At 47.1% G+C, this 26288-nt stretch overlaps 1 protein-coding gene across 1 annotated transcript in view; it reads right to left on the reverse strand.

Moving 5' to 3' along the window:
* fryl (furry homolog, like) overlaps positions 1 to 26288 on the reverse strand; it is a gene marked incomplete at its 3' end in the record, with an annotated part of 62067 nt that overhangs the window by 22527 nt on the left and 13252 nt on the right. Inside the window, 27 exon segments of the mRNA XM_080506380.1 lie at positions 4807 to 4917; positions 5006 to 5166; positions 5249 to 5421; positions 5514 to 5605; positions 5682 to 5739; positions 5819 to 5943; positions 6656 to 6857; positions 7086 to 7354; positions 7437 to 7523; positions 7609 to 7788; positions 7877 to 8114; positions 8195 to 8302; positions 8374 to 8506; positions 8598 to 8769; positions 8845 to 8931; positions 9019 to 9127; positions 9208 to 9311; positions 13779 to 13880; positions 14829 to 14927; positions 15075 to 15167; positions 16271 to 16439; positions 16509 to 16589; positions 17722 to 17801; positions 18605 to 18701; positions 18821 to 18960; positions 19798 to 19851; positions 20349 to 20557. Of these exon segments, the coding sequence (XP_080362506.1) occupies positions 4807 to 4917; positions 5006 to 5166; positions 5249 to 5421; positions 5514 to 5605; positions 5682 to 5739; positions 5819 to 5943; positions 6656 to 6857; positions 7086 to 7354; positions 7437 to 7523; positions 7609 to 7788; positions 7877 to 8114; positions 8195 to 8302; positions 8374 to 8506; positions 8598 to 8769; positions 8845 to 8931; positions 9019 to 9127; positions 9208 to 9311; positions 13779 to 13880; positions 14829 to 14927; positions 15075 to 15167; positions 16271 to 16439; positions 16509 to 16589; positions 17722 to 17801; positions 18605 to 18701; positions 18821 to 18960; positions 19798 to 19851; positions 20349 to 20557 (3533 nt within the window).

A 26288-nucleotide genomic window follows, 5' to 3' on the forward strand; every position in this document is an offset into this window, starting at 1 on the left:
TCAACACAACACGACCTCAACACAACACGACCTCAACACAACACGACCTCAACACAACACAACACGACCTCAACACAACACGACCTCAACACAACACAACACGACCTCAACACAACACGACCTCAACACAACACGACCTCAACACAACACGACCTCAACACAACACCACCTCAACACAACACGACCTCAACACAACACGACCTCAACACAACCTCAACACAACACGACCTCAACACAACACGACCTCAACACAACACCACCTCAACACAACACGACCTCAACACAAGCCGACCTCAACACGACACGACCTCAACACGACACCACCTCAACACGACACCACCTCAACACGACACGACCTCAACACGACACGACCTCAACACGACACGACCTCAACACGACACGACCTCAACACGACACGACCTCAACACGACACGACCTCAACACGACACGACCTCAACACGACACGACCTCAACACGACACGACCTCAACACGACACGACCTCAACACGACACGACCTCAACACAACACGACCTCAACACAACCCGACCTCAACACAACACGACCTCAACACAAGCCGACCTTAACACAACACCACCTCAACACAACACGACCTCAACACAAGCCGACCTCAACACAACACCACCTCAACACAACACCACCTCAACACAACACGACCTCAACACAACACGACCTCAACACAACACGACCTCAACACAACACGACCTTAACACAAGCCGACCTCAACACAAGCCGACCTCAACACAAGCCGACCTCAACACAAGCCGACCTCAACACAAGCCGACCTCAACACAACACGACCTCAACACAACACGACCTTAACACAACACGACCTTAACACAACACGACCTTAACACAACACGACCTTAACACAAGCCGACCTCAACACAAGCCGACCTCAACACAAGCCGACCTCAACACAAGCCGACCTCAACACAAGCCGACCTCAACACAAGCCGACCTCAACACAAGCCGACCTTAACACAACACGACCTTAACACAAGCCGACCTTAACACAAGCCGACCTTAACACAAGCCGACCTTAACACAACACGACCTTAACACAACACGACCTTAACACAAGCCGACCTTAACACAAGCCGACCTTAACACAAGCCGACCTTAACACAACACGACCTTAACACAAGCCGACCTTAACACAAGCCGACCTTAACACAAGCCGACCTTAACACAACACGACCTTAACACAAGCCGACCTTAACACAAGCCGACCTTAACACAAGCCGACCTTAACACAACACGACCTTAACACAAGCCGACCTTAACACAAGCCGACCTTAACACAACACGACCTTAACACAAGCCGACCTTAACACAAGCCGACCTTAACACAAGCCGACCTTAACACAAGCCGACCTTAACACAACACGACCTTAACACAAGCCGACCTTAACACAACACGACCTTAACACAAGCCGACCTTAACACAACACGACCTTAACACAAGCCGACCTTAACACAACACGACCTTAACACAAGCCGACCTTAACACAAGCCGACCTTAACACAAGCCGACCTTAACACAACACGACCTTAACACAAGCCGACCTTAACACAAGCCGACCTTAACACAACACGACCTTAACACAACACGACCTTAACACAACACGACCTTAACACAACACGACCTTAACACAACACGACCTTAACACAACACGACCTTAACACAAGCCGACCTTAAGACAACACGACCTCAACACAACACGACCTTAACACAAGCCGACCTTAACACAACACGACCTTAACACAAGCCGACCTTAACACAACACGACCTTAACACAAGCCGACCTTAACACAACACGACCTTAACACAAGCCGACCTTAACACAAGCCGACCTTAACACAAGCCGACCTTAACACAACACGACCTTAACACAAGCCGACCTTAACACAAGCCGACCTTAACACAACACGACCTTAACACAACACGACCTTAACACAACACGACCTTAACACAACACGACCTTAACACAACACGACCTTAACACAACACGACCTTAACACAAGCCGACCTTAACACAACACGACCTTAACACAACACGACCTTAACACAAGCCGACCTTAACACAAGCCGACCTTAACACAAGCCGACCTTAACACAACACGACCTTAACACAAGCCGACCTTAACACAAGCCGACCTTAACACAAGCCGACCTTAACACAACACGACCTTAACACAAGCCGACCTTAACACAAGCCGACCTTAACACAAGCCGACCTTAACACAACACGACCTTAACACAAGCCGACCTTAACACAAGCCGACCTTAACACAACACGACCTTAACACAAGCCGACCTTAACACAAGCCGACCTTAACACAAGCCGACCTTAACACAAGCCGACCTTAACACAACACGACCTTAACACAAGCCGACCTTAACACAACACGACCTTAACACAAGCCGACCTTAACACAACACGACCTTAACACAAGCCGACCTTAACACAACACGACCTTAACACAAGCCGACCTTAACACAAGCCGACCTTAACACAACACGACCTTAACACAAGCCGACCTTAACACAAGCCGACCTTAACACAACACGACCTTAACACAACACGACCTTAACACAACACGACCTTAACACAACACGACCTTAACACAACACGACCTTAACACAACACGACCTTAACACAAGCCGACCTTAAGACAACACGACCTCAACACAACACGACCTTAACACAAGCCGACCTTAACACAACACGACCTTAACACAAGCCGACCTTAACACAACACGACCTTAACACAAGCCGACCTTAACACAACACGACCTTAACACAAGCCGACCTTAACACAAGCCGACCTTAACACAAGCCGACCTTAACACAACACGACCTTAACACAAGCCGACCTTAACACAAGCCGACCTTAACACAACACGACCTTAACACAACACGACCTTAACACAACACGACCTTAACACAACACGACCTTAACACAACACGACCTTAACACAACACGACCTTAACACAAGCCGACCTTAACACAACACGACCTTAACACAACACGACCTTAACACAAGCCGACCTTAACACAAGCCGACCTTAACACAAGCCGACCTTAACACAACACGACCTTAACACAAGCCGACCTTAACACAAGCCGACCTTAACACAAGCCGACCTTAACACAACACGACCTTAACACAAGCCGACCTTAACACAAGCCGACCTTAACACAAGCCGACCTTAACACAACACGACCTTAACACAAGCCGACCTTAACACAAGCCGACCTTAACACAACACGACCTTAACACAAGCCGACCTTAACACAAGCCGACCTTAACACAAGCCGACCTTAACACAAGCCGACCTTAACACAACACGACCTTAACACAAGCCGACCTTAACACAACACGACCTTAACACAAGCCGACCTTAACACAACACGACCTTAACACAAGCCGACCTTAACACAACACGACCTTAACACAAGCCGACCTTAACACAAGCCGACCTTAACACAAGCCGACCTTAACACAACACGACCTTAACACAAGCCGACCTTAACACAAGCCGACCTTAACACAACACGACCTTAACACAACACGACCTTAACACAACACGACCTTAACACAACACGACCTTAACACAACACGACCTTAACACAACACGACCTTAACACAAGCCGACCTTAAGACAACACGACCTCAACACAACACGACCTTAACACAAGCCGACCTTAACACAACACGACCTTAACACAAGCCGACCTTAACACAACACGACCTTAACACAAGCCGACCTTAACACAACACGACCTTAACACAAGCCGACCTTAACACAAGCCGACCTTAACACAAGCCGACCTTAACACAACACGACCTTAACACAAGCCGACCTTAACACAAGCCGACCTTAACACAACACGACCTTAACACAACACGACCTTAACACAACACGACCTTAACACAACACGACCTTAACACAACACGACCTTAACACAACACGACCTTAACACAACACGACCTTAACACAAGCCGACCTTAAGACAACACGACCACCTGCTCATGAGTCCAGATTCTGACGGATTTCACTCATTAATTCCTCATCATCCAGTTGCAAGCTAAATTCTCCAGGAAGCTCCGTATTTTGAAAAAAGAAACACTTCATTTGGACAAACATCACGAGAAGACTCGTTTCCTTTCACTCAGTATGAACACCTCTTTTCCCTCCAAAATAAAATACTAATAATTGAGTGTGAAGATACATTTCATTTTTGAAAACAGATGATTTGCATCTTTTTTTAACCCTAAAGGTACATGATTGATTGTGGTGTGGAGCTTCTGAAGTACTTGTAGCCTCCACTAGGTGGCAGTGGTGTCAAGTGAAGCAGCACTTCAGTTATTTACTTCCTGATTTATGCATCTATTCTCTTGTTTAATCTTGTGGAGTGACAGAAGTGTTTTATCTACGGGATAGTAAAGATTCATTCCTGTCCCAGGAATATCCACTTCTTTTCTTGATACAAACTTTAATGAATTGCATTTGAAATATTTAGTATTCTGTCAAAATTCTGAATAAATTCTTTACGTCATTTGTCACATTTAAACTGACCATTTACTTCTTTTTGGAAGTGCTAGTGAATTTTGGAGAATGTGAAATAAGCAGGAGGCAGAGTAATGTGAACTACAGAGTAATGTGAACTACAGAGTAATGTGAACTACAGAGTAATGTGAACTACAGAGTAATGTGAACTACAGAGTAATGTGAAATACGCAGGAGGCAGAGTATCGACGTGCCACATCCTCCAACCTTCTTGTCCTGAGAGTCCAGAATGTTGTCCAGCCACTTGTAGAGGTAGCCGTCGGAGGAGAGGCCGACGTTGTCCGCCACAGGTCCACAACACAACACTGCAGACATGGCCTGCAGCGGGACAGATCAGCAGCAGTGAATGTGGGACACAGTGCAGGAAACTCCTGTCTGTTACTGGACTGTCATGTGTTCCTGGTACCTTCAGCGCACAGTACTGATGGCGGTTGATCTGCATGTTCCTGTCGCTGTAGCGGTCCAGGGGCGTGAACATGATGCTGAAGGGCCCGGCCCAGTGGCTGAACAGCATGAACAGGCTGTGTCTCAGGGACTGCTGGGGGAAGATGCTCCGCCTCTGGTGGACTAGAACCAAGGACATGACATGTGAGACATCTCTCTAACCTGATGAGCGCCGGAAGAATCGGACCCATTTCACGAGACACACCTGGAACATTCTGAATAATATTGGCCACGAGCGCACTGAAGTGGCAGCGGATGTCTTTCAGAGTGTCGGAGTCCTTGTCGTTCTCCGCCTCCAGCAGCTGCCTGGTCAGATCCACGTACTCCAGCAGGGTGCTGTTCAGAGAATGGCTCTCCCCGTCCAGCCCGCCGCTGGCTCTGCAGAACACAAGTGTTCACAACTGTCAAGCAGCAGAGACGGGCCCATCCAGAGTCCTACACTTCCATCTCAACAGCTGAGGAGTGTGTACATTTGACTGACGACTCCAGCATCAGCAAGCAGCTCGAATATCCGGACCAGCTGGACCCTCAAGACGTCCCGACGCCGGCGTCGCTTCATGTTCTGTGGAGCACAGCGCTTCTTTAAAGAACCGGGAAGCAACACGGGAGCTTTACCAGTCCTCAGTGGCTGCTCGTACCTCAGGTCTTCTCTCCAGAGCTTCTTTGATGATGGGGTTTAACTCCTCGATCAATTCCCTGAAGAACAGGACAGCAACACGCCTCAGTCCAGTGACGCACCAGCGTGTGCATACAGTCAGTGCAGAGCGCCGTTTACCTGAAAGCCACTGGGTTGGTCCTGCCAAGGCCCAGAACGAGAGACTCTGTGACGTCCATGCTCTCGGAGCGCATCATTGGAACGATGTGTTTGAACAGGGACGAAGGGGACGGAGTGCCGACGATCTACGAACACAAATATCAGTTGTGTAATCCTGTATACTCACAACATGATAGAAAGAGACACATGGGGTATACACGGCGAAATATATCACCGTATATATCTTACTTTGTCACTTTACTTTACTGTCTATATGATTATATGGTGTATATATTTTTCAATTGTTATTTTTAATATATTGGTACATGCCTTTTTGCACTGTGGGTCCGAGAGGACTGGAATTTCATCTGAGCTGTACGTCATGCATATTAGCACACTTGACAATAAAGCTGACTTTGACCGTAGCGTCTGCTCTTCAGTTACTATTTTAGTGATGCTTGATGTTCACTGTATATCTCAAACGTTGGACTTGATCACTTGAAACAGACAACTTGCATTGAGCTTAATGACGCGATGTGATTTTCTTTCTCATACATGACAGAAGTGCAAAATACAAACTTATATTATTGGAATTATTCTGGTTTTATTGACCAGCTAAAGGCTTATAGTCACTTAAAAAGTATAAGAGTCTAAATTGCAGTTGTCATTTAATCATTTGCATCACAAAGATCCATTGCTAGAATATTGTCACATCCTGTGTTTGATTGATCACCAGTTATTTTGATGTACCAAGCATGTGATGGAAATATGTACAATTCACAAACAAGTGACACCGACAAGGAAATCATTCCAGACTTCATTGGACCAAATGAAAAGCATCTGGTTTTCACGGCCGACCTTGGAATCGTAGCTGTAGCCGCTGTCCGGCGTGGACGCCAGCGTCTCGGGGGGGGAGCAGCGGACGGAGCCAGAGGTGGAGGAAGACGAGCACATGGAGGAGGAGGCAGAGCTGCAGCACAGGATCAAGTAGTTCCTCCAAAGGCCAACGTAAGAGTCACTACTGCTCAGGCTGTTCACCTTCTTGGCATTGATGGGGCTGCTGCAGGCACAAAGCACGAGACACTGACAAACTATTCAGGCAGTTGGTAGTTGAAAACCCGAGGACGGATCATGTCGAGTCCCTGTTCAGTCTGAACTTCCTTGTACCGTTTCACAGTAATATTCAGTTCCACAAGTAAAGCCCCCCTCAACCACTGGAATTCAAACGAAGAGCACAGGACGGACACACAGACACGAAACACATCCGGCAACGTTCACCAAAACATACTTGATGTCAACTTGCGGCGACAGCAACTGCAGGCGGGTGTAGGCAAACATCCAGGCGTAGTTGAGGGCGGTGGGGCAATGCTTGGGCAGGTTCTCCTGCCGCAGGTAGCTGGAGAAACTGATCACCCAGGGGTCCTGGCCCTGGGTCACATGGGCAAACACCCAGATGTGCGAGGGGCTCACCACGTCGAACTGGTGGCTGATGGGAGAGGAGCTCCACTCCGCTAGACTCTGAAGATCGATCCCACTGGGACAATACAGGAGGCTCGTCTGACGGGAGGAGCAGAGCAGCGCCCAGGTTACACACCAGGCTTTCACTGTGCAGGGTGAGACAATGGAGGCGTGTTCCAACCTGATCAGCTCCTGTGAGGTGGATGAAGCTCTCCAGCACAGATGCACTTAATCTATCCATCACGTCAATGGCCAGTTCTTCATCTCCCTGAATGACGGAGGAACGACGTCAGCAAGCACCACTTTCCATTCAAACTTTCCTGCAGATGTGTGCATTTGCCTGCAGAACGCACCTTCCCGATGCCCAGTGCAGTGTGCAGCGCTCGGACCTCCTTCAGCACGTTGACGGCCAGCCGGCGTGTGGCAGGACGGCAGCTGCACAGCACCACCAGAGCCAAACCCTCCACAACGTGCAGAACCCCCAGTGACAGAGAACGCTCCAAGGACAGAGAGCGACTACCGCTGGAGGTCTGCTGGAAACAAACATTTATACACATCAACATGCAATGGATGGCTGTTGCTACAGGATCTACCACCGTGGCTCCAGCCTCCCGTTCCAACCTGGGCCTCGTGAGTCTTGTTGCTGCTCTGCACCGCCTGCCTCCACTGGCTGATGAGCTGCAGCAGCATCTTGACCGCATTGTCCAGCAGCGTCGGGTGGACATCGGTCACCTCTCTCACGATGAAGTAGGCGAAGCCTGAGAGGACATCCTCTCGCCACTCAGGGAAATCCATCATCAGAGCCTGCAGAGTGGTGAAGGCCAGGCCACGCAGCTCCTCATCCATGTGGATGGTCAGTCTGGACAAATCAACAGCCGGACGTTAAAACAAATGAGGGACAGTACATGGTCTGCCACAAGGTTCTAGAAGGTGAATTACTTGGCGAGAAGCTCTATTAGGTCTTGTCTGCTCATGCCGTCTGGGATCAGTCGGGGGATGGCAGCCACACATGTCCGGAACAGGTCGATCTTTGGCTTCCTCTCTCCCCTGCAGCACAAACCCTTGATGAGAGGCGGCCAGAGGCCAGGAAACCAGCGTACCACGACACTCAGACATACGTGATCATGTCCTCTGGCTCCTTGTTGGACATCTGCACACTGGTCATGCTCATGGAGCGCCCCACCTCCTTGTCCAGGTGTCGCAGGATGTTGTCCAGAGCTTTCCGGACTTGTGGGTAGTACAATGACATGCCTAGGGGCATCAGACAGAGTCGTTGGTTCATAGCAGAACAAAGAAAGAAAGAAAGAAAAGCATCATGTCAATACGAGCATGTCGCCCCAACCTATGACTTTGGCCTCTTCGTCTGTGAGGGTGGTGTTGAGGAAGATCTTCTTGACCCGCAGTGTGTTGCCCGAGGGCAGGATGATCCCCGTGGTAGGCATGGGAGGCTCCCCATCCTTCTGCTGCAGGCTGTCGGCGATCACCAAGAAAGCTCGCAGACCGATGTTCATCCTCTGCCAAGGTGGAAGGAATGGCGCTCTGGAGTCAATGGCATCATACAACAAGCTGCTGCATTGCTGAAGGCTTACCTCTGGATTGATGGTGAAGGTTTTGTGAGACTTGCCCACACACAGGAGGTCATAGATAATCTCCTTCATGGCAAAATCCAGTCTTTCCTGCAACAAGCACAGACAGAAGTGAAGCCGGAGCTGCAGCTCAGCGGAGAAGCTTCGGGTCGGACGTGTTCCGTGGTCGCCGTGTACCTGAGCTATGAACTGGATGATCTTGACGAAGATGTTGAGGGGCGTGTCTCTGGGGACCACGCTGCGAGACGCTTTGGGGAAAAGTGCTGAAACGATGCTGAGCAGGCGACTGGACGACAGAGACAAAGACAGTTTGCTCCCACACTGACTGGCGACTGAACACGTGACCTTGGTCTGGACGTCACTGACCTCTGAGTGACGGTGTTGCTCTCACACTTGATCCTGATGATGTAGACCCACAGCAGCCTGTACAGGGACTCCAGCGCCACGCGGGACATTTTGGGGTCTTTATTCTGTGGATTTGAGACACGAAAGACAATAAGTATGACTTCTGTTATGACGACTTCATTACTCACCTGTGACACTGGAGGAATGAGCTTCTTGTTCTTTGGATTCAAAACAGACAAACCCGGTCGTAACACTGAAGAACCTCATGACACCCCAGAGGTCCGAGTACCGAGAGTCCACAGTCTCACCACAGCTACTTCCCAGTAGGACCAGTAGAACAACACATGGTAGATTGTAATCCAGTCTTTCTCAAGCAGAGGACATTTCAAAAAAACAACAACCAAATCTGCAACTTTAAAATAATAGTTAAATTAAATTTAACTCCTAAATGATGTAAGAAATAAGAGAAGAAAAGCATTAGCTGAGTCCTCAAATAAAATCCGAGAACAAAAAGCTGTGGTGCCGGTGTGACAGATTGTTCATGTAATAATGAAGCTCCGCGGTGCCAAACACCCACAAGAAGTACAACTTCTGTCCTCTTCATTAATAGTTTGTACGACTGACACCGACGTCCTTTAACTTGCGGCTCGGTGGGAGTCACATGCCGGAGTGCGTTATTTGGAAGTGATGAATTTCATGCTGCACAACAACCTTTCATGCAAGTGATCCTGTTGTCGTGTGCAAAATAAGAACTGATGTAGCTGCTCTATGATTATTATTATGATTTTTAATTTCACATCATTAATGTCGTCTTGAATTTCTTGGTGATAAACCATGTGGATTTTGTCTGAACCAGCTTTAAACCGAAATATTTACAGATCAAGTCGGCATGTTACTTTCTTGCCTCTTCCAACAGGTACAAGGTTTATTTTTATTGCCTTTGACAGATTCAAAAAGACAGACATTAACCTTATTTACTTCCCTTTAAACAGGAATCTGTCGTAACGTAACTAAAGCTGAATATTAATAAGACTGAATACCTAATATTAACAATACTTCAGTTATCAGGCACAACGGCGAGAGAGAAGCGGGTATATGGAGAGAAGAAGAATACGCATGTCCTCTCCCACCCAACATCAGAAACATTCAATCTCTGGACTCTTAAATCTCACCTCAACTCATCTTTCTACACAAACAGATTAATTTTAAACTTTGTCAAGTCTACTGCAAATGCCTGAATGTGATGTATTCTTTTGTTTTTTTACTGCTACTAATGTTTCTACTGGCTTTTAACTGCATTTTTAACTAGTATTGTAAAGTGACCTTGAGTATTTTGAAGGCACGACAAATGAAATGTATTATTATATTATTATTATTATGGTGTCTTGTAAACTACAGCACCAACAGGGAAAGTATGTGAAATACCACAAGCTTCTTTTCTCCGTCGCTCCAGCGGTTCTTCTCTCATATAATCTTTCTCACCAACTGGCTGCATGTGTTTCCTCACGCTTCCTAGAAACTGGTCACTGGGCCTCCTGTAGCCCCGCCTCCTGTAGCCCCGCCTCCTGGCTACGACGTCCTCCACACCTCAACGCTCCTCTTTCTCACACTCACACTATATCGTAGAATACTGTGCCAATAATGCATCAGGGCTTTTCCTTCAGCTCCACGTTCAAAGCAGGACTTTTATACTGTCACTTTACAGAAAGTAAAGAACGTTAAACAACTGAGTACCATTTCCAACACTGCCAACTTTAACTACAATAAAGATCCAAGCAGACCACGACAAACAACACAAACGAGCTCAAACCACAAAGCCTGCAGCAGCGTCACCAGTTCCAACAGCACGTCACTGGTTCCCCTTCACAGCAGGGAACCAGTGGATCTCTGAGACAGAAGTTCCCTACAGTGTGGTAAGGAGGTTCAGGAGGAGGAGCACCAGCAGGGAACCAGTGGATCTCTGAGACAGAAGTTCCCTACAGTGTGGTAAGGAGGTTCAGGAGGAGGAGCACCAGCAGGGAACCAGTGGATCTCTGAGACAGAAGTTCCCTACAGTGTGGTAAGGAGGTTCAGGAGGAGGAGCACCAGCAGGGAACCAGTGGATCTCTGAGACAGAAGCGCCCTACGGTGTGGTAAGGAGGTTCAGGAGGAGGAGCACCTGCAGGGAACCAGTGGATCTCTGAGACAGAAGCGCCCTACGGTGTGGTAAGGAGGTTCAGGAGGAGGAGCACCAGCAGGGAACCAGTGGATCTCTGAGACAGAAGTTCCCTACAGTGTGGTAAGGAGGTTCAGGAGGAGGAGCACCAGCAGGGAACCAGTGGATCTCTGAGACAGAAGCGCCCTACGGTGTGGTAAGGAGGTTCAGGAGGAGGAGCACCAGCAGGGAACCAGTGGATCTCTGAGACAGAAGCGCCCTACAGTGTGGTAAGGAGGTTCAGGAGGAGGAGCACCAGCAGGGAACCAGTGGATCTCTGAGACAGAAGCGCCCTACGGTGTGGTAAGGAGGTTCAGGAGGAGGAGCACCAGCAGGGAACCAGTGGATCTCTGAGACAGAAGCGCCCTACGGTGTGGTAAGGAGGTTCAGGAGGAGGAGCACCAGCAGGGAACCAGTGGATCTCTGAGACAGAAGCGCCCTACGGTGTGGTAAGGAGGTTCAGGAGGAGGAGCACCAGCAGGGAACCAGTGGATCTCTGAGACAGAAGCGCCCTACGGTGTGGTAAGGAGGTTCAGGAGGAGGAGCACCAGCAGGGAACCAGTGGATCTCTGAGACAGAAGCGCCCTACAGTGTGGTAAGGAGGTTCAGGAGGAGGAGCACCTGCAGGGAACCAGTGGATCTCTGAGACAGAAGTTCCCTACAGTGTGGTAAGGAGGTTCAGGAGGAGGAGCACCTGCAGGGAACCAGTGGATCTCTGAGACAGAAGTTCCCTACGGTGTGGTAAGGAGGTTGAGGAGGAGGAGCACCGGCCTGCTCCAGCCTCTGACACCAGGCCACTCACCTGCAGCGTCTCAATCTGCTTTCGGATGCTGTTGTTAGACGGCATCTGGAGCCAGTCGGTGTGAGAAAGAAGATCAAACGACAGGAAACAAAGAATGAAAGGTTTGGGAGGGACACATGCAGGTCATACGGGAAAGAAACCAAAACAAAACGACAGTGGAAATAACTGAGGACAGCAGTCAAGACGCTGAACTGAAGTGACTCATGACGACCACGCTGGTATTACAGAGTGGTCGTGGGCTCCGTGGGCTGACAGACTGCTGCACTTTGATGATTGACCAAGATGTTCAGAAAGAAGTGAAAAAGCAAAGAGAATGAGGTGTGCTGGGGTTTGGAAATGGACCAGTGACAGGAGACACACAAAGGGGTGGATATGAGAGAAACAGGAGGAAATGGACAAACCATGCACACTAACTATTGTTTCACACAAAGACACCAGGAGGGAAACACCAGGTTTCATTTGGTTCCAGTGGAGGCCACAAAGAAAAATCACGGTGTGGAATCATGTCAGGCGTCACAACCTTCAAATCCATCAGCTTTCAGAAAACACCATTCATTTGATTCGGTCTGTTCTTCCTGGACGTCTTGATCAGACACATGCATGCAAAGGTTCTAGGAAAGGTACACAATGATATAATACGCAGCTGATCTGCATGACTTCTGGACTTTGCTTACCAAATGGAATTTGCATCGCCCTGGCTATTCAAATGACGTTAATGGAGCTCAGTCAAACTAAGATCTTGCTCGAACGATTGCCAGCAGGAGACACGAGGTGAAAGAGCCCATGCACATAAGAACCCGGAGTTCACACAGAACCATTACTTCAGTCACACAAGCTCATAAAATGATATCAATCAAAAACAAGAATCAGCACAAGCGCTCAGGAAACCGCCGACACGTTTCAAACCAAGGGAATCGGACACAATTAGGACGTGAAAGGAAAAACTGACAGGAGATCACAGAAGTGACAGATGGCAATTAGAGCCACCAGAAAGACAAAAACCCTTTTATCCGCAACACGATCAGACCGTTTCAGTGATCAACCACAGTCGGAGTCGGTCGGTCAGTCAATCAGCTTCTGGCTTTAAAATTCAAGAATAAGAGGAAAACAGGGTGGATTGGTTTGTAATTGGTTTCCAAGGGGCCACTAAGAGACCGGAGGTAAAACAGCACTTGAGACAACATGAGTGGATTTAAAAGGTTTATGAACTTGACTATTTATAAAGAGAAGTTTAGAAAAATGTGCACAAACGATTGTTTAATTAAAGTCTTAGAAATGAGTCCAGTTGCACTGCTAAATTAGAATAAATATAAAGCTTGTGAGCATTTCATTCATGACACCAGCATGAGCTCATCAAATCAAGTGCTATTCCCACCCAGGTCTGGTGGATTGGGACTGGAGGGGAAAGTCCACAGTGACAATCACAGAACCACAGAGCACGTCTGTCACACCCAAACAACCTGGACCGTTGTTAGCGTGACGTCTTCATATTAGCCACAAAATGATCACGGTTGTATTTTACGCTTCATAACAGGAGTCATAAGCCCTGCAGTGTGAAGTGTTAATCTGAAGAATGGCTGCTGGGGCTGGACCTACCTTGAGGTGTGAGAGGCAGTTCTGCAGGAAGATGTGCCAGTTGTTGAGGAAGAACTGCTTTTGACTGACACACAGCAGACACGTCACCAGTGGATACAGAGCCTGAGGACATCATCAGTGAGAAACAACACTTAATGCTTCGTCTCTTAACATTCTTTTTAACGCCGTCTCAAACTGCCTCCTGACACTGTGTGCTCCTGACAGAACACCAGGTTGAAACCTGATCTGATCGTCGTCTGGACGACTTCCTGAAGAGTCCACGACGTCTCCTAGCAGAGAAAAGTCTGCAGCGCTTCCATAGCGTTCGGTTCACATGCTGCAACTGTCCATTTCAATCCAGCTCAACGACTTTCCGTACCACTGTGGATTATTGCTCTTTTTCAAAGGACGAGGACCCAGAAGCTTGGGCTCCGTCTCAAGACAGGATGGCAGCTTCTATTACAACGTGCCGATACAGTTTGGACTTCAGGACTTGCCGAGCGTCTTCCTGTCCACATCTCAGGTTTGCAGTCACTTCACAGACTTTGGCCTCAAATATCTACTGCAGATGTTTATGGCTGGATCATTCTGCCATAAGACATTTTCCAAACAATGCTTAGGAAAAGATCTCAGAACATTGAGCACCTTTGCTGTGTTACTGTACTAAGTACCTTGTTCTGCAAGGCCTTGAGCTATTCTCCATGTTTTTGGGGATAATTATAAATACTTGTTTGTGACATAATCAATCACTGAGAACAAAAACCAAAGTTACTTTGGGTGTTTATGTTCTTTTATGTGCGGTTCGAGACTTTTTGGTTGATTAACCTTGAGGTGGCGCTCGTCATTCAAAATGACAATATGACTAATCAAAACTAAACGAAAACATCTGGAGGTTTGTAGACATTTTCAATAAACATTACTATTCCTTCTTTCAGTATACAAAAGTTTGCCATTAAATGTTGAATTTACTATATATCTCAAACTTCAATATCATTATTTCTGACTTGGTGTTCGAGCAATAGAAAGTATTATTGACATTTTGAAAACAAATGATAATGGTAAAGTTATTACCAAAGAGTGCTTCTTTCTGGAACTAAGGTCAAAGGTCGTCTGGTAAAGCATCTCCACAAAGGTCTTCAGGCAGGGCACGTTCACTTCATTCTTCACCGCCTGAGGACGAACAAACAGGAATCCACAGTGACACTGTTGCTTGGAGGTACGGAGGTAAGGAGGTACGGAGGTACGGAGGTAAGGAGGTACGGAGGTACGGAGGTACGGAGGTAAGGAGGCCAGCGAGTCGGTGGGACGGTGACTCACAGCTGCAACAGGGATGAGGATTTCAACGAAGAGGCCGGCCAGTGCATGCTTTATGTCTTTATCCTTGACTTCCAAGAAGTACTGGGCACACTCCTATAGCAGGACGACAAACCACACACACACATGAAGGAACAAGAAGGACTATAAACAGGCCAGTCTGAAAGAGAAGAACCACATTGAGAACTGGGCGGAGCTTCAGGGCTCATTTCTGGATGAAGTGATGTCAAACATGGATGGTTGCATTATGTGCATTTCAATACTACAACCAGTGATTTGTTCAAGTTACAAACTCTTCAGAGGCGAGTTCCACTCTCACAGTCCAGCGTTCCAGCAGCCACAGAGCAAAGACCACAGAACATTTTCATTGTGATGCTGAATCCTCGTCCTGCAGGTTCTGCATCGTTTCCTTGCTACAAAGCAGCTGAATGAGTTGAACACAGCAACATCCAGCTTGGGGGAAAAGCTGCTCATTACAGTGGAGGCAACGTCTAGACGTCCTCCAAGACGAGGTTTCACACCAACGACCAGGACAAACCAGGGAACGTGTGTTTGTAAGGAAGTGTGCTACGCCCATCTGCAGCTACTGACAGTAGAGGCTTGAGGTACTCCAGCCTTTTCAGTCAGCCACTGTTAGAAATGACAGTACTGGTAAGAATATGTGAAGCAGCACTAGTTGTACAAGCGGATGTTGAGCTTTATTGTGAACCGTGGGCTGAGGACGTCGTCAGTGTAGGACAATGGCCGACTTCCTTCCATGAACACAATGTGGTTGCAGACGTGGCGACGGGTTGAGGTCTAGAACTAGATTCATCACGACAGAGACTCGTGTTCATTGTAAGGCTTTTTTTCCACTGTTGAGCTGAACCACTTAAGAGAAGACTGACTTTATAATGGATTTAGTATTAAATAGCAATAGTAAAGTAAATATCCTGCATTGACTGGACTCTAAATGATCAAAGAAAGAAAGACACAGAAGCAGAGCGTTCCATTAACACATTAGGATAAGATGGACATGTTGTCGTCCAACAGAAGACATTTCCAATCAGAGCAGTTAGCGACGCCTCAGATAAACAAGCACCTTGGAAAACCTCCCCTTTGACTGTTACTCTTCTAATTCATGAACCATTGTTACTGAGAACCAGAGTTTTAACAAACGAGCCGCAGCTTGAAGAGGAGAAGAAGATGGTGGAACTGACCTGCATGAACTGAAAAGAAGCCTCAAAATCCTCCACAGGGTACATTTTGACCCGGAAGAACTTCATGCCCATGATGAGACTGATGATGCTCTGGACGATGTAGGGACTCTGCTCCTTCTGCCGGAGCTCCTTCAGCTCCGTGATGAACTTCTTCCTCACCGCCTGGAACCTGGGAGAGAGAGAGAGACGTTACAATGGAGGTCCTCACATGTCAGTTAAAGGTCAAAGGTCAGCTTACTTTGACTGCGTGAGAATCCCGATGACTTCAGCATACAGGTCTGCGATGATGTGCACATTCCCAGTGTTGGGCCCACAGTACCTAAGATGAACCAGAAGATGAACCAGTAGATTAACCAGTAGATGAACCAGTAGATGAACCAGCAGATTAACCAGAAGATTAACCAGAAGATGAACCAGAAGATAAACCAGAAGATGAACCAGTAGATTAACCAGTAGATGAACCAGTAGATGAACCAGTAGATTAACCAGTAGATAAACCAGTAGATGAACCAGAAGATAAACCAGAAGATGAACCAGTAGATTAACCAGTAGATTAACCAGTAGATAAACCAGTAGATGAACCAGAAGATAAACCAGAAGATGAACCAGTAGATTAACCAGTAGATGAACCAGTAGATGAACCAGTAGATTAACCAGTAGATAAACCAGTAGATGAACCAGAAGATTAACCAGAAGATGAACCAGTAGATGAACCAGTAGATTAACCAGTAGATAAACCAGTAGATGAACCAGAAGATAAACCAGAAGATGAACCAGTAGATTAACCAGTAGATGAACCAGTAGATGAACCAGCAGATTAACCAGCAGATGAACCAGTAGATTAACCAGTAGATGAACCAGTAGATGAACCAGAAGATAAACCAGTAGATTAACCAGTAGATAAACCAGTAGATAAACCAGTAGATTAACCAGTAGATTAACCAGTAGATAAACCAGAAGATTAACCAGTAGATTAACCAGACACACCATTGGGTGTTGAACAAGCACCGTATTGTTTAACTCTCATCCAGCTAATCATCTTCCAAACTATAGGAAGGACCAGGAACATGAAGCTCCAGCACGGTTCTTACAGAACATGAAGCTCCAGCACGGCTCTTACAGAACATGAAGCTCCAGCACGGCTCTTACAGAACATGAAGCTCCAGCACGGTTCTTACAGAACATGAAGCTCCAGCACGGTTCTTACAGAACATGAAGCTCCAGCACGGCTCTTACAGAACATGAAGCTCCAGCACGGCTCTTACAGAACATGAAGCTCCAGCACGGTTCTTACAGAACATGAAGCTCCAGCACGGTTCTTACAGAACATGAAGCTCCAGCACGGTTCTTACAGAACATGAAGCTCCAGCACGACTCGCTCTTACGGGAACAACCACGACTGAACTCATCACATCATGGTTCCTTGTACTGGTGAGATGATGCCCACTTACCCCTCTTTGTGTTTAAAGTGCTTGAACGCCAGGTTTAGGACTTCGTGTACTAAAACATCTGGCACTGGGTGAAGAGGAATCTGTGACGTCAACAGAGAAGCATTAGTCTTATTAGAGGCACTGCTGTTTCTCGCTCACTGCCTTGCTGCCATTCAGCAGTCAGCTGTTCAGCTCTGGTCTCCAGGATCTGGTAGATAACGATGCTGGCTTTGGACAACCAGCTTGACAAACTAACTTACTTTACTTTGTTTCTGTGCAGGCAAAATCTTCACAAAAATAATAAAGAGTACAAAGCAAAACTCTTATCAAACTTTCCAAAACAGCATGACTGGTATTGTTGTTGACAGTAATAGAGCAGAAAATGTGATCAGTGGACAAGAGGCACTGGTAAACAAGTGAACGATTCACAAATGAAACTAAATGATTACAGCAAAAACCTGTGGCGTTGAGTAACCCTACATAGTTCCTGCTGTTCTATGTCCATTGTTGCCGTGTACCATATCTTACCTCTTATTTTTAGCTTATTTATTTTTATATTCCTAAAGCCTTATAGCTTAAAGTTTTTAGCTTTTCTTTTATCTAAAACCAAGTGCATGTTTTTATGTTTAATGTTGCACATCTCACCAAGAAAAATTCCTAGTTTGTGAACCTGTTTACAAGCAATGGCAATAAAAAGGATTCTGATTCTGATTCTGATTCTAATAATGTACCATGAGTTAAAACGGGCCGTCCACAAAAGGCTACTAGAAAATGTGCTCTAATGAAGGTTATGGTCACACTGAGTGTTTCTGGGCCACGGAGGAGCAGGACGGTTCCTCAAGTCAACGTTCACCCACTAGGTTCTCCTGGCAGGAAGAACCAGTGAAGACTGTTGATTACTCACCTGCTTCAGAACTTCCACTGAAACTAAACAAAATATGAAGTCTATGGCCAAGTCCCGCCGCTCTAGAAGGTAGTCTTTGTCCCGGTGCTGCTCGTCTCTACGGCGGGAGACAAAGTCCAAATAACAACAAGAAAATGACGTTAAACATGTGAAGGAGGTTCCAAGCTCACTATGAATGGAAGACGTGACAGAGGACAGATGGGAGCAGGAACAAACCCTTTGGACTTGGTGCTGGAGCGAGGCCTGTACTCGTAGGACTCGTCTTCAGTCCCACTCTGCCGCCGGTACCAGTCAAACAGGGTGCGCAGGAGGGAGGGCAAACAGTGTTCTGCTATGGAGCTCATAGAGCTTATTAACTGTGGACGAGACAACAGTCCCACTCTGTCACTTTAATAGAAGTGGGATCAGAAGAAACACTAGAAGAAAGTTATGTTCCTGACAATCTAATCATGTGACTAAATACAGATATTCACCTCAGGAGAACAAGGACCTTGAACACGTTTCAGAGCAGTGTGACATCACATGCTTTAGAACCTAATGCAGGTGCTTTTCATATTACGCCACATGAATCCTTTCCTCAACACTCAGTGTTCAGCAGTTCCACCAACACCATGTGTCAGAAGAGGACACTGCTTCTTGTCTGACTGAATGAATGAAGCCAGTTAGGAATGTGTACAGTAGAAAGTGTGAAGGCCGTGAGCGGCGTCCGGCTCCCTGCAGACCCTGGTGAGGAGCCAGGGTGACGTGATGAGGGAGGTGGATGATGGATGGCAGCAGAGTGATGCCCTCACCATGCCAGGCAGCAGCACTTCGGCACCCAGGGCTGATTTACTGCCGAGGATGACGCAGCAGTTCTCTGCTCTCTCCTGGACTCCATACCTACTTCCTGCCTCTCACTCACAACAGGACAGCTGATCTATAGCGCCACATCCTCACTGGCTGTGTTGTGCTGAACAAAGCATTCTGCAGCCAGAGCCTATTGTACACTTCTGCAGCAGGCAGACAGGCCAGTGGGGGGGGGGGGTGATTGTGGGGAGCCGGGGGTTCAGATACTGCGTACAAACACAGGGGTGGGGGGGGGGGGGGGGGGGGTGGATGCTGCTGCTGCTCTGCTGCTCTGCTGCTCTGTCACTTTCATGCACCTCTGTATGACACAATCATTGAAGCCTTGCTCAAGAGCGGGTGGGACTGACCTGGTCAAATTGTGCATCTTCCCCTCTCTGCAGGGATCGCGACAGGGGTTTCTCCTGCAGGGAAAGGAAGATCACATGAGTTACTAAACCAAGCAAGACACTCCAGTTCATTGCAAAATGGCACATTACAACCATTTTCATTTCACACACCATCTTCACTTGAACAACCATGGTTGTATTACATGGATTTGGGGTAAACGCCGTGATCCAACAGGAATTTTCTTTTTAGATTTACACTGGTTTTATAATAATAATAAAAAAAAACATTTTATTTGTGTATGTATTCTACGTTTTTCAATTTTCAATCTATGCAATATTCATGTGATTTTGCCTTCACTGTGATACGGCTGATAAATGTAGTGACATGAATTTAAAATCAGATTCTTGAGCTCTTGTGCAATAAAGTAATATGTCTTCAGAGCGTTTTCAGTAAAAGGGTTCCCGTCACTGCAGTGAGCAGCGGTTATGACAACAATGTGTGCTCCATCACGTGAGGAGTATTGGATTTCATTTCCTGTGTTCCTCGACACCGACGCCCCCAGAGCACTCACCAGCGGTTCAGCCATCACCATTTCGATCTTCTTTTCAGCCAGCACAGCAAACTCAGCAAACAGACTCTTGATGACAAACTCCCCAGGCTTGAGCTCGGGGTCGATGGTGATGCTCGACATGGCGGCGACGACGTGTTTCTCCCACGACAGAGGAGTGACTGAGGCCGGCGCCCGGCGTCTACCGACACCGCTGCTCACTGGAGGAGAAGCTGCAGGAGACGAGGGCTTGAGGTTAGGAGGCCATCCGGAGGAGCCGCTTCACATTACAGACTGAAAGGCTGAACTCATGATGGGCTGAAGACAGAACGCACTGCTGACACACTGATCCAACCTCATCCACCAACTCCTGTTCTCATCCAACCAGCCACAAGACTGTGAACTGGAGCTGCACACATCTATTTACAAATCTAAATATTAGCTGTGATGTCAGAATGAGGAAATATACCCTGAGAAAAACAGAATCATTTTCTCTTTCCGAAGCAGAACTCTGCGGGAGCCGCTACGCACGACTTGACGAAGGTACTGATCCAGTTAAAGCACCTTGAAACATCAACATGAATTCAAGTCCATTCATTTGTTAAAGCCCAAACATACAAGCAGCGTCGTAGCTGGACAGTGATCCGTCCCGTGAGCAGCTTCCTCTTCAGCACTGCAGGATTATTAATAGAAAGGTTCTTGGGGGTCTCCAGGGTCCAGAAGCAGCTCTGTGTGTCCCTGAGCAAGACCTCGGACCCCCACCAGCCCCGTAATGTCACAAATATAATTAAATGTGGAAAACTAATTAAGGAAACATCCTTTCTTCTTCATTTAACAGTTTCACAACTTTCATTCTACGAAGCTCTCAGAGTTCTCCAGAATCAGAAAGTTTGATTGCCATGATACAGAATATAAACCCAAAGCTCTCGGTCCATGTGGAAGTCCAGGTTCAGTAGGGAGGCTGGTACCGTCTCAGCCTGTAAGGTTCATAGAAACCCTACATTTACACTGCTTCAGGCCATCCTGGACCATTCTAGTGACGCTGCCATTCTCTCCTTCCTCTCTATTCCCTCCCTCCCTCCCTGCAGGACCTCGGACAGTGGAAGTGAAGGTCCACATCTGTCTGCAGCAGCTGGACGGTCTGCTGATGGTCTGCTGGCCTGAATGGAGAACCTCCACCCCAACCAGGACCAATGTCTGTCCCTCCTCTTCTCTCCTTCCATCCCTCCATCCAGCCACAACAGTAGAAAGCCTCTGAGGAGGTTCTTTAAAGGATTCTTCCTGTTAATGGGAGTTTTTCCTTGCTCATGTGAAATTAAGTTTTTCCTCTGTAAAAGTGCTTTGAAATGACGGTTGTATTTGGTGCCATACAAATAAAACTGAACTGCATTGAATTTGCCAATCCTATTCAAATAACAGAAGCAAATGTGGAGCAGCTGTTTTGACTAAGACGAAGAGCCTCGGTAACACAAGGAAATACTACTAAATCCACACTTGACCTACGGAGCAGGAGACATGAACAGACTAACCCTACAGCAGGCTCTGGTTATACCACTCTGAACAGACTTATCTGAAAACCCTCATTGAAGGAGTCATCACCCGGAAATACCATTTCCCTTGTTAAGACGTGTATTGGTGTTGGACTGCAGTTACAAGTTGCCTGAAACTGTGGAGTTGGATTTTTGTTTGTGCTCTTTGTTAAAGCAGAATCCAGGACACCCCACAGCAGGAGGTTTCATTGTGCTTGTGTGTCGTCGTCCACACATGACGCCAGCATCATAAGCCCACCGTCGTTCCTCCACCTCAGCTCTGTGAGGCCAGCCAACGTCTGAACGTTGCTCCATGGAGCTGCTGCCAACAGAACGCAGAAATCTTGAAGTGTCACCAGAGGCGCAACTACCTACTTTCTGAGGGGCATGCAGAGACAATATTTCTGTCATTATTATACATTCATGAAATAAAATCTAAATTTGGAGATTTGGAAAAAAGCACTGAAATAGTGCATTCTAATGCATCCTGGACTTTTGAACACAGCATTGTGATGTGATAAATTGTGGGAGCAGTTGCTATTGAATGAAGGAAGAAGAAATAAAAGGTTAGTTCAGGATAATCAGGCTGCTGCACACAAACATGTCCAACATCCCGACCAGACAGAACCTCACGTTCTCCACAGAGAAAGGCTCAGGAGGAGCTCTATATTTGATTTTTTTTCTCATAAAAATACTTGATTTAAAGAGAATTTAAGGGAGAGAGGAAACCAGGTGACGACTCCTTTATAGTAGACAGGTCACCTCAAAACCATGAAATCACTTGTTTGTTCAATGAAATAAAACTCCTATAAAGTATAATTCTCCTTTCTACACAGATTCAAACAAATACAATGGTGACTTGTCTGAGTTTTTATCTATTGCTCCAGAACATGTGTGTGGAGCTCAGAGCTCAGAAGTGACCCTCTCCCTGGTTCCTCCCAGGAACGACCCCCCGCTGGTTCTTCCTGGTCGCCACAGAAACACTGTCTGCTCTGGGAACAGCCACAACAACCACAGGAAGGGAAGTGCAGAGACAAAGCCTTTGTGCTGAGCCAGCGTTCACACCTTACGTTCATGTTTTAACCACAAATACATGTTGCAGTGAGGACAAGGCCCGTGTCAAACTGCTAAGCTACTTAGTTTGCCTCAAGAAAACTCCGTTAATTGACAACATTTAGGCACAGCTGCTTCACACGACTGGAGATGGTTGAATTCCAGGGGAGTGTGAAAATCAGTCAGGAGTTCTCATGTTCACATGGTACACAGATGGTGCATTTCTGCATCACAAGGTAAATTAATTCACAGAACCATGTGTCCATAAGACAAAGAAACAAGAAGAGTGAGACTCGTGAACAGGGTGTAACCCAGGCCAGGTCTAGAAGGAAGAGAGCAGTGAGCATGTTCGTTCATCTTACATTACTTCTCATTTGATTTGTTTTCAAAAGATGCATTTTTGGTGAAAATCAATATAATATCACCTGGATATTAGCAAGTCAAACGTGTGAAGTAAATACACAGTCAAAGCACGAGGAGCCGGTAGAGCCGGTGCAGGACTGGTGTTATGTCGTCCAGCAGCACAGAGAGCTTTTCAAGCCTTTCCCTCTTTGTTTACTGTTCTTCGCCAACAAGCCCTATGATGTCACATAGCCAGCTCCCGATGGCCAATCAGAGCCTTTCCCCTCTCCTCCTTCCTGTTCTTCCCCTCCCCAACACTGTGCCTCCAGTCATCACCCCAGACAGAAGACGAAATAATGAAAACAACAACAAAGCAGCTCATATTTTAGTGAGCGAAGTGAACCTGCCTTCCTTCTCACGTCTCTACTGGGACCTGCCTGCCCTGTCCACTACTCCCAGTTCAGGTTTCCCTACAAACCCTCCCATCACACCAGTAAGCTAACGCACTCTCCACTACTCCCAGTTCAGGTTTCACTACAAACCCTCCCATCACACCAGTAAGCTAACGCACTCTCCACTACTCCCAGTTCAGGTTTCACTACAAACCATCACACCAGTAAGCTAACGCACTCTCCCAGTTCAGGTTTCACTACAAACCATCACACCAGTAAGCTAACGCACTCTCCCAGTTCAGGTTTCACTACAAACCATCACACCAGTAAGCTAACGCACTCTCCACTACTCCCAGTTCAGGTTTCACTACAAGCCATCACACCAGTAAGCTAACGCACTCTCCCAGTTCAGGTTTCACTACAAACCATCACACCAGTAAGCTAACGCACTCTCCCAGTTCAGGTTTCACTACAAAGCCATCACACCAGTAAGCTAACGCACTCTCCCAGTTCAGGTTTCACTACAAACCATCACACCAGTAAGCTAACGCACTCTCCCAGTTCAGGTTTCCCTACAAGCCATCACACCAGTAAGCTAACGCACGCTCCCAGTTCAGGTTTCACTACAAGCCATCACACCAGTAAGCTAACGCACGCTCCCAGTTCAGGTTTCACTACAAAGCCATCACACCAGTAAGCTAACGCACTCTCCCAGTTCAGGTTTCACTACAAGCCATCACACCAGTAAGCTAACGCACGCTCCCAGTTCAGGTTTCCCTACAAGCCATCACACCAGTAAGCTAACGCACGCTCCCAGTTCAGGTTTCACTACAAGCCATCACACCAGTAAGCTAACGCACGCTCCCAGTTCAGGTTTCACTACAAGCCATCACACCAGTAAGCTAACGCACGCTCCCAGTTCAGGTTTCACTACAAGCCATCACACCAGTAAGCTAACGCACGCTCCCAGTTCAGGTTTCACTACAAGCCATCACACCAGTAAGCTAACGCACTCTCCCAGTTCAGGTTTCACTACAAAGCCATCACACCAGTAAGCTAACGCACTCTGCACTGCTAGCAGCAGAACTCCTCTGGACCTGCTACCCCTCAGCTAACCCGCTGCAGAAAGCAGGTTATGTGAAAATTCAGACTAAGTCAACCCTGAAAAGAGGGAAAAGAGCTGGACTAAGCTCAGGGTCAGTCGCCATGGTAACAGACTCTGAATAGCGCCGCCACTTTTACAGCACAAGAACTGGGTTTTGGGTCTGTTGCCATAGCGACTCATGATCTCGGGGCTCCATTGATGACGGCTTTTTACTGTGGTTATGCAGAGCTTAACTCAAGGTTCACATACTCAGAGTTGATTGAACTCATTCAGATCAGCTGTTCTGGAAGCAGAAACTCTGAGTTTCCTCTCAGACTGAGTCAGAGTTCAGGGAGAAACTCAGAGATTGTTGAACCTCCTTTCTGGAGAACCCCAGGAGAACAGTTGTCTCAGGCTTCAGTATGGCAGCTGTAGTTCAGGCAGAGTTGCACCGACAACCCTTTGCTAAAGTGCTGCATAAGGACATGAGAGGCCTGTGAGCCTCAGTCTGCTGGAGAAACGGAGCGACCGCAGGATTACACCAGGACTCCACCTTGTCTCACACACACACACACACACACACACACACACACACACACACACACACACACACACACACACACACACACACACACACACACACACACACACACACACACACACACACACACACACACACACACACACACACACACACACACACACACACACACACACACACACACACACACACACACACACACACACACACACACACAGCTGGAATGCGGAGCTTTCATTTTTTCACAGACAAAACAATCACTGGGTGTTTATGTGGCCTGCTGGTGCCAATTCTCTTCTTGTGTTCCAACATGTTCAGCTCCTGACGAGTCATTACTGGTTTGGGTTTTAACTTTAGGGTTTGCAAACACAACGAATCCATGAGAGCAAAACTAGTCCCAAACCAGGAGCAAACCTGATAACAAGAAACCACTGAGCATCCTTCATGAAGGGACAGAGATCCAACTGACAACAGCAAGTCTGCATCATTATCTACATTCATTTACATGGAACAATACAGCTGCAGCTGGCTGGATTAATTATTTAATGTACAGGAAAAACTGCATGGAGGGACACATCAGGCAGTTCTTCAACGATAAGGCATGACGTTGTTTCAACGGGTTCTGAAGAATATCTAGAGTTTCGTACATTCAACAAGTGGTGCCTTCAAATCAAATCCCACCAAGTCGAAACATCACTTCATCTGTAAAGAGCCCTGCTGACTCAGCATCGTGACCATCAGTCTCTTAATTCACTTGCATATGGAAGAATCCAGTTTTATAAATTGTGACTTGTACACTGACATTTTCACATTTTTTGAGTTGCCAATGATAAACAATGATTGTTGTGTCTTTAAAATGTAAAAACAAGTTGTAGATCAATAGCGGACTGCCACACATATCCTGTCCAGAGGTTCCAGCCAGAGAAGGACTGCATTGGGTCCTCAAGTGGTTGTGTCCAGCTGGACCAACCCATCTGAAAGAGTTCGTACGACACCGACAGGAAACTGCTTTTCCTTCATCGC

This window comes from Blennius ocellaris (assembly GCF_963422515.1).
Source record: "Blennius ocellaris genome assembly, chromosome: 12".
Classification (NCBI taxonomy): domain Eukaryota; kingdom Metazoa; phylum Chordata; class Actinopteri; order Blenniiformes; family Blenniidae; genus Blennius; species Blennius ocellaris.